Genomic DNA, 13,193 nt, shown 5'->3' with positions numbered 1-13,193 from the left:
ATTTCATTCAGCACTCCAGCCTCAAATAGGTTCGGTGCGCTAGCCACTACTCGACTCCTATACCAAACATCACCATAAGGCAAAGATACCTTACAAGACATAGCTTGTTAACATGCTCTGCAGTGTGTCATATTGAACACTACTGGCGACTCCCACATAGTGGATGCTGCTGCCTCTTCCAGCTTGTGAACCTGTATGTCTAGCAGTTCAAACCTGTCTTTTCATTTAAAGTCAGTTCCGTTTCATCAACATTGTGAGCCATTCCAGTTCAGTTGTGTCATCCCTTTCCCATTTCTTTGGTAAGTATTTTACGATCCCTTTTAGCAGATTCATGCATCTTTTTGTGGTTAAACCATAATGGATATCACAAGCAGTAATAATACAGAAAGTGTCTTTTCTCTAAATTCTGTGAAAATTTCCAAATGTTTATTTGATGACCTATAATTGACAGTGTCAATTTCTAGAGCAAATGCTTTTCTGTATACTGTGAAAGGATACCAATGGTTGTGTCTAATATCCACAAGAAAATTGGTTTGTGATTATGATGAATGACTGCATCTTTCAGCAGTTCTGGTGGATAATCTGAATGACTGGTGGTCCACTGTCTTATTGTTGACATTTTTGACACTGTAATTCATAGTATACCTAGTTCCAGTGCTAAATTATACTTCTATTTATGTATGATATAGTAAATACAAGAGTAGGCATAAGAGATGTTTTTTGTGGGTATAACTACACCACTGATCAGTTAACTACAAAATCTGTGTGACAGTTAACCCTGCATACATTATTGAAATACATTTTGGAACAATAGTTATGTAGTTTCATGCTCCAGGGGGAAATTTTTACAATAAATCATAATTATGTGGAGTGAATCATTTTACATTCACATCGAATTCACGAGATTTGAAAATATGGCTACATGCTAAACATTTATACGTTTTTTAAAATTTTTGTGTATTATTATCATTAAATAAACAGACATAAGTTAGTAATTCCTACCCACCACCTTCTAGACATTACAATACTAGAGATTCTTCTAACACATATTTTATATCACCGGCAAGTGACAAAAATTTTTTGTTGCAGCATTGTGCACCCCTGTTTTGTGCTAAAGACAACCTTAATGTAGATTAAAGAATGTCATTTTTCCTTTTTGTATTATAATTATGTACATCATTGATCTTTTTGAACTGCAGTGGACTATTTACAATGAACTTCGTCAGGGAATAAATATACTGTGAAGCAAAAGTCAAAATTCCCAACTCCTTAAACAGATGTCTACAAGATGCACCACATATTATTCTTACAATACATTTTTGAACAATGAAGATTTTCTTTCTTAGAGATGAGTTACCCCAAAACATTATTCCGTTTGGTATTATTGAATGAAAATTTGCAAAATATGTCAACATGCTGATTTGTCCCTCTCCAACATTTGCAATGATTGTTAGTGAAAATGTGACATAACTAAATTGTTTTAGGAGCTCCAAAATGATGCTTCTTCCAGTTTAGAGCTGCACAAATATGAATATGTAGAATTTTGAAGTTTCCATCCTATTTATTATTTCTTCATCATGTGTTACATTAATCACTGGTGTACCCCTACATGTGCAGAACTGAATATGGTGTGTCTTTTTAAAACTGAGGTTGAGAATATTCACAGACAACCAGTCAATGATACTTTTAAGAACAATAATTAACATTTCTTCTGTTTCTGTATGCATGCTTAGATTGAGTACTATACTACTGCCATGTGCAAAAAGAACTAATTCTGCTTGTCATATATTAGACAGAAGGTCATTTAGATTTATGAGGAATAATAGTGGAACTAAGACTGAGCCTTGGGGAACCTCGTACTTGATCTCTCGCCACTCTGTGGTTCACACATGTTGCATAGATAGGTTGCAGAAAATACAAACCAGTGCTATCCTGTTATTCAATGCTTGTAAACTTTGGTGAGTGAACATCTAAGTGAAATTCTCAGTAGAGCAACTCTTCTGAAATCCAAACTATCATTTACTGAGGATATTATGGTTGCTCAGGTGAGATACTCTTCTAAACTTCTGACTAGACATAAATACCAACACAAATATAAAAGTAAAACAGCCAAAATTTGTGAAACATCCTGGCAGATTAAAACTGTGTGCCAGACCGAGACTTGAACTCGGGACCTCTGCCTTTCATGGGCAAGTGCTCTACCAACTGAGTTACCCAAGCATGACTCACATCCCATCCTCACAGCTTTACTTCTGCCAGTACCTCGTCCCCTACCTTCCAAACTTCACAGAAGCTCTCCTATGAACCTTGCAGAACTAGCACTCCTGGAAGAAAGGATATTGTGGAGACATGTCTTGGCCACAGCCTGGGGGATGTTTTCAGAATGAGATTTTCACTCTGCAGTGAATTGTGCACTGATATAAAACTTCCTGGCAGATTAAAACTGTGTGCTGGACCGAGACTCAAATTTAGGACCTTTGCCTTTCGCGGGAAAGTGCTCTACGAACTGAGCTACCCAAGCACGACTCACGCCGTGTCCTCACAGCTTTACTTCTGCTAGTTCTGCAAGGTTCGCAGGAGAGCTTCTGTGAAGTTTGGAAGGTAGGAGATGAGGTACTAGCAGAAGTAAAGCTGTGAGACTGGGGCGTGAGTCGCTCTTGGGTAACTCAGTTGGTAGAGCACTTAGCTGCGAAAGGCAAAGGTACCGAGTGTGAGTCTCGGTCCGGCACACAGTTTTAATCTGCCAGGAAGTTTCATATCAGTGCACACTCCACTGGAGAGTGAAAATCTCATTCTAGCCACAATTTATGTACAGATAATGTCACTTATGTCATTTTGCAGGTCACTTGATGATGTCAATAAGCCGAAATAGGCCTGTCATGTAAAATATTAAACACCATATCACCTTAATGCAGCTGGTTTGGAGCATTCATTTCCATAATGTCTTATACAAATGTATAGTATGCTGTGGGCCCAACAGAATGTAAAATCTTCTAGAATACAACACCATCTCAAAAATGTTGGGAAATTATGTCAGCAGTGAAACAAGTCAGTAGTTATTGACATCTCTCATATCATCTTCCTTAAAGAGTGATTTAACAGTGGCATATTTCAGTCTCATTGGAAAAAATGCCTTGAGTTAGCAATGTATTATATATTTCAGATAAGACCAGGCTTACTATATGGGAACAAATCTTTAGTACTCTATTCGGAACACCATCTAAACCAGATGAGATTTTATTTTTGAGACAATATACAATTTTCTTAATTTCAGAAGAAGTTGGTGATACTCTCATATGACTGAATTTTATAAGCGTTGCTTTTCAACATACTGCTGTGATTTTTCTCTTGAACTGTTTGCCACTATACTTTCTACTATATTTAAGAAATGTTTATTAAATTTGTTTGCTACTCAGGACTCATTCAGTTCAATAGTGATGTTATCATGTTCTGTGCCTTGTTATCCTGTCTCTTGTATCACTTCATTCCATACAGCCCTAAGTCTGTAGGCAAATTTCACAAAATACTTTGATCCTGATAGTGATCTGTGCTTTTTTATGTGGTTGTTTAATGTTTTTTTCAGATTAGCTTATGTTGAAAGTTATATTCAAAAATGATATGAGTTTATTAAAAATGATATGAGTTTATTATGGAATAGATTAAATTTTATGTTAGCATCTAGTTCATTATAAAACCATTCTCAAAAACATTTGTCCTACAACCATTAATTATTCTAACTGATTTCCACTATGGAGTATCAATGCTGTAAGCTAGTATATTATTTATCCCAACTAGCTGTGCTTAATGACTAGAGAGAGCATTAGCATTTGTTACTGGATAAATAGTTATTTTCTTGTTTTGAGCTTAACCAAAGAAAATATAACATCAACCGGAAGAACACTTGAAAATTAGATGTGAAATGAAACCTTGAAAAAAAAGAGACTACTTCTTGAAAACAGGCAAACTACTACAAAACAAAAATGTGCAGAACTGATATACCAGAGGGAAAGCAAATATTCGTCAAAACAATCACAGAATTACAATGTATCAGAGGAGCATAATTTTGTTGGTGTAATACTCACAATAAGATACTGGAGGGAAAAAAAAAATCGCTATGTATAAAAAATTCAAAACTGAACTAAAGGCATTTCTAATAATGCACTGTTTCTGCTTCGTAAAAGAATTTCTGAATAAAAAAAAAAAAAAAAAAAAAAAAAAAAAAAAAAAAAAAAAAAAAAAAAAAAAAAAAGGTACTTAAAAATTAAATTTTAAGAATATGTACCTAATTTTAATTTGCTACCCTATATCAGTTGTATAGTTTTTGCTGTATGATATATCTGGACCAATAAAAATCAGTCAGTCAGTTAATCAAACATAATTTTAATGATATCGTCACACACATAATTGACAGTCAATAACTAAAGGTCAAATGAAAATTAAAAAAGCAGAAAATGTATTTCAAATCTTATTAATTCAGTAATAATTAATAACACTGCAGGTATCTCTTTTAACTACCAAAAGATTAGCAGGTGAGTTGGCATGCTGCCAGTATAAGGTAGCAAAATTATCTAATGACTGAAATTTCCTTACTTGTTCATTTTTCATAGGATGGCCAATTAGCTTCAGCCATTTTCTTCTTTGATATGTATTATGTTTTTGAATGTAAACCAATTAATGATAATGGTTCAGTATGACCACTTGCAACTATCTTATATTTTGTTCCCTGCTTTTGTTAATATTTAGATTAGGCCTTTGATATTTTTATCAATTATTCTATACTGAGCACTCAATACAATTACATTTTCAACCTTGCTTATTCTGAAAACCATAAATACTAAAAATTAAAGACTAAAAATTGACTGTTAATAGTTATCATTAATGATAAGTGGCTTTATTGTATTTGTGCCTAGATAGGATGTAATTGAATATCTTACACACTATCAGATGAAACACTGTTGCTTTCTCATTTTTACCTATTTCCTCCTGTTAATCTTTTATTGTATCCTTAATATTTATGTGTCTACACTATTAATTGTTGATGAGTAATAGTTCTTTGCATAATGCCAGAATTAATGATTATTTTGTTACTAACAGACATTTTCAGTTGCTGAATATAGACAACTAGATAATTTGTAGGAATATCTAGTGTTTACTTGCAGCAGTCTATAAGCCACACAAAATTGGCCCATTATGATTCTGTAGTGATGTGCTGTGAAGAAGTAGCTGTGTGGTGTGCTCTGCACAGAAAGAGATGGAGTAGACATCTATGGCTCCACCAGTGTGCCTTCTGTCTCTGACCCATACCCCATGCTCCAGCTGTTGCCTACCGTGGTAATGGGCAATACTGGTGTAGTGCCACACTGGGCCACTGTTTCTACTTCTGACATTCCCTGTAAACATTTATATGCTTGAAAAATTATCACTGTTACTTCATAATATCATTCTTCTCATGTTTTGCATTGTTTCACTCATAATGAACTCTACAGTAGCTAAGTACCCTGACCATACTAAACTAACATGATAGTCAAAGCTAAAAGTTCTATGCACTCCTGCAATTGCACACTGTAGACAGATGTGGTAGAAAGAAGCTATTGGACGGAGCATCATGTGGTAAAAGGCACTTCCCCCTACCACCTAACTTCTTTTGTGCACACCGCTATAGGAATCAGTCATGTCCTCAATTTTGTCATGATTCCAGCATGTTATCATTATCGTAGAAATAACCGTAGACATACTTCTTAGTTCTTGACCCACAGAGTATTGTTTCACTCTAATTATATGACATTTCTACCTGAAGTTCCATCTTACTGTATGCCAAGTAACTTGAGCCAGTTAGATTTCTGCTCCTGACTTTATTGCCCACAATCCGATATTCTTACTGTACTTGATACAGAACTACAAACAGCATAAACCTGTATATGTGCAGATGACTTAATCTGTCCACAAATGCTCACATATGATATGTGTGTAACATTAGGTTGTCTGATCATCCATAAAAGGGATTGACCCAAACAGTTACCGAGGAATTTTGTTATAACCATCAAATGAGTGAATACCAAGGCAACAATAATAGGTAGAAATACTGTAGTTTTGTTTGTTTGCTTCAAAAAAGCATATAACTCAATCATCCAGCAGACCCTCTTCAGTATTTTGGAAGAATTCAGTTAATGGGGAAATATTAGAGCCCATTGAGATTAAGACAAGAGACAGGTGGGGAGATGAACTGTCACCCATTTTGTTCATGATGTCAGAAAAGAGGAAGGAGTAGAAGAAATCTATTAAGATCCAAAGAAACAGAGTTTGAAAGTGGAGTGCCTAGCATTTGCTGATGATTTGGCATTGTTTGCCAACAATAAAGAAGAAACTTTAATAATGCTCAAGAAACTGCATGCTTACTGGCAAACAGTTGCTAACACCATGGTCCAGAGTGACTTTCTTACATATTCCCACAAATTTTCCTTAAAAGTAGGTAGCAATATTACAGAATGAAGAGAGACTGGGAGGTAAAGAAAGGTCTAACCTGCAAACCAGCTGATTCCTATGATCCATGTTAGGCTGAAGTTGGCAAAAAATCATTATTTTTTAAAGTGATTTGCATAGCTATTGCTCCACATTAAAAATCACTTTTGGTCTAGATACAGGATCCAAAGTATCTTCATCCTCTTTCTCCCTGTTGATTAGTTTCATTCACTTGCTGTTTATGAAGAAAAATATAGCAGTGCACAAGTAAAAATATGACAAAATCCTTTAATAAAAACATTAAGATGACTGAAAATTCTTTCTCACCCCATTACTTGTAAATAATGGAACAGAAGAACATTTTTTGAATATGTTGATTTTAAATTTGGTGTTATAATACGTACTAATCAAATGTAGAAGAATTCATTTAAGAAATTTACATCAAATTGTTGTGAATGAATGTTAATGCAAAACATGTGTTTATTGAGCAATGAAGTATTTTTTTTATCATTCTAGGGGATAATTGATGCAAATGTTATGGGTGGCATAGCAAAATACCAACAAGCATTTCTTAATCCTGAGTTTGTGAAGTACCACCCTGAATTCTCAGAACATGTACAACGTTTGAAGAATCTTACACTTGATCAGGTAAATATTGCACATTAAATGTTACTTTCTTCATTAGTGTCTAATGCCTTGTGTATATGTGATAATACTACAATCTCCATCTAATAGGTGGCATACAACACTTTCAGTATAATGACATTAGTGGTGTGAAAACTGTGCTTCGTAGCTCTCTTTTCTCTCTCTTTCTTATTTCTCTGGACAAATTTAGATAGGAAATGTGTATTACACTCATTATTCATGTTATTTTATTCTTAAATTTGTTGTATTTATCATGTTTTTGTGATGTGTATAAGAACATAATCCCTTAAGTCCCTAAGAAAGTAGCAGACAAAAATTACTATGCTGATTCTATCTCCAGCTTTGGAGTGCTCTACTGATTGAACAACTACTGTGACAGTACCCTGACTTTCTTAAATCAAGGAATAAATAAATCTGGAGTTTGCAATAAAAAATTTAGGGTCTAACTAATTTAGAATAACTGAATAAAATATTAGTATTCACGATGGATTAGGGAAAACAGTGGAATTAAGTAACATTCTGTGAATCTGTCTCATAAAAAGAGTGACTAACTAAATTATTATCTGTATAGATGGATTTCGTAGAGACCTTTTGCAGCATCCATGCAATTTGTTGTGTGGTGGGTGATTACAGCAAGAGTGTGACGGGCACAGGAGGGGACACATAACTATCTATGCAGTGGTCACAGTATCTGACATATTTTTACAATACTGAGGACCATAGAAGTTTTTTTTGTCACTCCATTGAAAAATAACAACATCAAAAAGCAATAGCAAATAAAAATTATGGGGAGCAGCAAGAGATTAAAGAAAAGTGAAAGAGATTTAATTTTGTTATCTGACTGAGGATGACAAATGAACAGTGGAAATGCTGATTAAGAATGTGCATGACTGGGTAATCTAGGCAATAAATTCGATACTTGTATCATAATTTGTACATGAACATGATTCTTCATAGTCCTGGATGGAATGCAAACAATGGAAGGAGTGAAGTAAGCTATGTGCTACATAGATTAGTTGTTGAGCAGTAGATAAGTGTACACACAAGATTAAATTGTAGCTAAGCTTCTGAACAATGTTGTTCCTTAGAGCTAACAGTTTGACAATTGTGCCGCATTGCATGGACAATGTAGCCTCAGTTTTTCCATATTTTTATTTTTTACTTTGTGAGCTATAACGAAGGACAACATCTAGTGTCCTATCTCCTAAAGCTTAGCTACAGTTCAGCCTTATTTATGTGCCTGTCTGTGGCTCAGTGTTTCAATTATATGGATATATGATGAGTGTTTACCTTCACTCCTTCCATAATATTTACCTGTTTAGATAGTACAGGCAAATGGCAACAGATCTCTGAAGATACATTGTTGTGGATTCCAGTCAAGAGTGATGGATTGCTTATCAGATATTGCAAGTGTGTTGATTCATTTCCTTGTGAGGTATATCAAAATATTTATGAAACATTCCAGAAACTGTTACTGTAAAGATATGATAATGAGAGGATTGGAAGAGGACAAGTGACAAGTGAAGTGTCCCAATGTTAAGATGATGGACTCAAAACTGAGAAAAGTTGGGCTGAAATATCAAATTTTCAATTTATGTCAAGGTGTTGGAGTCTCTTTGCCAAAAAATCAAAATAAATTTGAACTTGTTCATCAAAGTGTAAGAAATGTATTAACAAAGAAAGATGACCTCCTCATACCATACAAGAAATTGAAAATGCACAAAGTATTTCTATATATGTGTTATGCTTAACAGTGGATCATTTGTATCAGGCATATGGAACTCTTTCTGCCAGAGTTAATATTTCCAGAACTGCTCTTTCATCCAGAACAATAGCCCATTCTCAATAGAAAAAGATTCCCATTGATTTGGATATCCCACTAGTGGTCTCTAATATGACTTTATTAGGAACCCAGTTTTTAGAAACAATCCTATTTTACTGAGAGTAAAGGGACATTTGCCATAATATGGACAGTGTTCTTTATTTTTTTTTATTATAATATAAAGATTTTGAAAAAACTCCTTATCGGCATGAAGGCAGCAGTAAATCTACAATTACAAACAAAAAAATTCTAATTTCTTCTTCCTGATTATTTACCATACCGTTGCTTTGGATTATTGGATATTTTCTCATGTAGACCTTGAAAAGTTTGTATATGCTTTCCTCATTTCTCTGGAAGAAGAAACACCTGTTTCAAAGCATGAGAGCCATGGGTTTTTTAATTGTATCTGTAGAGCAACTATTGTTTTTTTTTATGCCTCGAGATAAATGGCACTTCCTTAAGTGAGGCTGCATCTCCTTGTTAGACCATGAGACTCCTGAACAGCAACTTTCTAAGATATTGCCCTGTCACTGTAAGACTGCTCAATACCCTGTTATGGAATGTGGCAGCATGGAAGATAAGGATGAAAGAGGTCTGGAAGAAAAGGCAAAACACAAGGGTATAACAAAAAGTTAGATATATGACAAAAAGAGTATCTGGATGCTGAGAGCAATTAATGCTTTCATACTGGCTTTTGATAGCCCATGGTTTTTGTGAGTACTGCTTGAGTGTTTGTAATCCCCACCAGATCATAGTAAAGGAAGGCATTTAAGAGATTCAGAGGGGGGGGGGGGGGGGGGGCTGCTAGATTTTTTACTGGTAGGTTTGGTCAACACACAGAATCCCTGCAGGGAAGTCAATGTTCTTTTTGAGAAATGATATTGAGAAAATTTAGAGAACCAGCATTTTAAGTAGACTGCAGAATGATCCTGCTCCTGCAAATGTACATTTCATGTAAGGACCATGAACATATGATAAGAGAGGTCAGGGGCTGTACATAGGCATAAATACAATAATTTTTCAAATTTTTTTGAATGCATGGTGTCTGTTCCTTCAAAAGAACAGATACCATGCAGATCCTGTAGCTGTTAAACACTGTATGCAAATTGAAGGGGGATGACGACTATCAACTGCAGTGGGACATTATGCGGAATCAGCGGCTATGAGTGAAAACTTGTACTGGACTGGGATTTGAACTCCTGTTCACTACTTAGAGATTCCCACAGGAGGACAGATGTATTGGTGCATTTGCACTGAAGAAAGTAAATCAATTGCCCAGCCAGGCTTATGAATTATTTGAATGCGTGGTCTCTGTTCCTTTGAAAGCACAGACACCATGCAGCTCCTGAAGCTGTGAAGCCCTATATGCAAATTGAAAAGGAGTGACTGCTATCAGCTACAGTGGGACATAATGCAGAATCAGTGGCTAAGAGTAAAAATGTGTACCAGATCGTGATTCAATCCTTGGATCTCCTGCTTACTAGGCAGGTGCAGTAACCATTGTCCCATCCGGGACACAGCATTATCGCAACTGCATGGATTATCTCGGTACCCGTCATGGCCAATCCACACTCCCACCAAGTGCACTCAAATGCAACAGTACGTCCAACCTCCTGTGGGAATCTCTAAGTAGTGAACAGGAGTATAATGGACAGGGATGGCAGATAGGTGGCTTTGGTGGGAGTGTGGCTTGGCCGTGTGGCGTACTGAGATAGTCCGTGCAGTTGTGATAATGCTGTGTCCCAGATAGTGCCTTGGTTACTGCACACGCCCAGTAAGCAGGAGATCCTGTGTTCGAATCTTGCTCCGGTACACATTTTCGCTCATCGCCGCTGATTCCTCATAATGTCTCACTGCAGCTGATAGCAGTCATCCTCCTTCAATTTGCATATAGTGTTTCACAACTGCGTAATATGCATGGTGTCTGTTCTTTCAAAGCATTAGACGTGTTGATTTCAAATAATTCGAAGCTTGGCTGGACAATTGATCCACTTTCTTCAGTGTGAATGCACCAATACTTCCGACCTCCTGTGGGAATCTCTAAGTAGTGAACAGGAGTATAATGGACAGGGACTGTGGATAGGTTGTGTTCAGTGGGAGTGTGGATCAACCGTGAGGCATACCAAGATAGACTGTGCAGTTGTGATAACGATGTGTCCCAGATGGCGCAGTGGTTACTGCAAAGTAGATCATGGGTTTTAATCCTGGTCTGGTACACATTTTCGCTCATCGACACTGATTCCACATAATTTCCCTCTGCAGCTGATAGCGGCCATCCCACTTTAATTTGCATATAGTAATTCTCTTGCTGTATTTGTCAGTGGAACAGAAAGGAAAATGACTAGTACTAGTAAAACATACCCTCCGCCATGCACTGTTTGATGGCTTGCAGAGTATGTACATATATGGAAATGTAAACTGAAGGTATGATTGTACTCACATGAACTTGAAACCCCAGAAATAATATCTGATGCTGCATCTTACATGTCGGCAGTTTAACCACATGGCTGTAGCAATTATTAACAAGCCAATATGCGAGAAGTGGGTGAAGGAGGGAGGAGAGTGGAGAAATTACTTTTTAATCAAATTTTAAATGTTTTTTCATCTGCTTTGACTCTTTCATCCCTCTTTAAAGTTTGATTGGATAGTATTAAACAAGTAGTAATGTGATCTAAGAGCAAATACTTTCCATTTAGCCACTTTGACTTCCAAAGCCTACTTCCTAGCCTTCAATGACAGCTGGGTGTGCATAAAATCTCTTGAAATGTCTATTCTGTGGGCCAAAAAATTCTTACCTGTCTCTGTACAAAGGAAAGCAAAAACTAGAAGAAGTGGATTTTGAGTTTCTCCAAGCATGTTCATGTACAGAGACCATATATAGGCATCCACAAAATATAATTCTGCTCCCATGATCACTTCTTGATATCAGTTTGCACCATACCCACTCATGTTCAGTTACATTCTTTATATATAGGAAGTGATGCTTATAATCTGTTAATATTTCTAAATATGTTATTCCACACATTTGTTTCTGTGCTTCAGCTCCATATCCTAGAGACTGGTCTTGCACTTCATGGGCAACTTGCCCCTCCAGGTGTGCAACCACTTCACCGTAGACTGTTGGAGAGGCTGTCACAGTTACGTCAAGGACTGAGAGAGCTAGTTGCTATTCGCTCATCAAGAGGACATTCTTGTACAGACTCAACCTCCTGTGGCAGTATTCTAAGGTATCACTGCATGGTGTTAAATGATTATTTATGGTTTCACATCTCCTCAGATGTTTGTTCAAACTGCTTGAAGGTAAATCCACTATTTAATCCAGATATCACAACTTAAGTGTAGTGTGATAAATGACAATCCTAAATTTAATATCAGCAGTGTATGATCAAAGACAACCACTCACTTTTAGCTAATGGTAAATTCTGATGAATGCTTTTTTCACTTTGATTACTTTACTTAATATGGAAATAATTTTTCAGGATAAAAAAATACATAATATTATTTATTATTCACAATAGAACACAATAATTACCTCTTATAGACAACAATCACAAGGGTGAAGTGAGTTGTGGATTTTATAAATGAAATAGCATGACATAAATTGAGACATACTCAGGATTGTTGCCAGAAAGAGATGTAAATTGAATATACATTGTTTCCATTAAAGAATGTCTGATAACTTCTCAGACTATGTACTTGTACATTACTTTTGCATGGGTACTTGTACATTACTGTTGCATGGATTTAGGTGATTTGTTGAGACAGTGTGTGTCTCAGGAAGTTACAGTGGATGGTCTTGACTGAACCTTCTCCATCAGATAGGGACATAGCATACTCTTTTAGACAGTCACTAAGCCCCTCCTAACTTTTGAGAGACACTTCCAGAAAGTGGGACTGTTCAAGAAAGAGGTTTTTTCCATGAAACCTTAAGGTTGGAAACTTTTTTCTCAACCTCTATTCTTGGAATAATGCATATCAGTGGTTGCCTTTCCTTTTACCCTTGACAGCTGACAGCTTATGATGCTATTTTCCTTTGTCACTGTATGAATGTACAACACGCAGTGTTTTTTAAGTATGACCTTGAGCAAAGTGATGTTTCTGCCCATCGTCATGGCCCCTTTGGGAGCTTCATTCTTCCTCTTTGAAGCACTAAAGATAAATGGTATCTCTTTCCTTCTAACAAAACTAGAAGAACCCAAATTCACATCACTGCAGATCTATAGATTTGAGGGTCCTGTACATGTTTAGCTTTTTAGTCAGTTCTTAC

At 36.1% G+C, this 13,193-nt stretch overlaps 1 protein-coding gene across 1 annotated transcript in view; it reads left to right on the top strand.

Annotated features, from left to right (window-relative positions):
* Nucleotides 1-13,193, top strand: part of LOC124722295 (dedicator of cytokinesis protein 3-like) — a 181,798-nt gene that overhangs the window by 145,704 nt on the left and 22,901 nt on the right. The window contains exons 28-29 of the mRNA XM_047247478.1: nt 6,976-7,107; nt 11,969-12,153. Coding sequence (XP_047103434.1) covers nt 6,976-7,107; nt 11,969-12,153 — 317 coding nt within the window. The remainder of the gene's footprint in view (nt 1-6,975; nt 7,108-11,968; nt 12,154-13,193) is intronic.

Source organism: Schistocerca piceifrons, chromosome X (genome assembly GCF_021461385.2).
Source record: "Schistocerca piceifrons isolate TAMUIC-IGC-003096 chromosome X, iqSchPice1.1, whole genome shotgun sequence".
Lineage (NCBI taxonomy): Eukaryota > Metazoa > Arthropoda > Insecta > Orthoptera > Acrididae > Schistocerca > Schistocerca piceifrons.
Note: the sequence above shows the minus strand (reverse complement) of the source record. Positions and strands in the feature narration are given on the sequence as shown.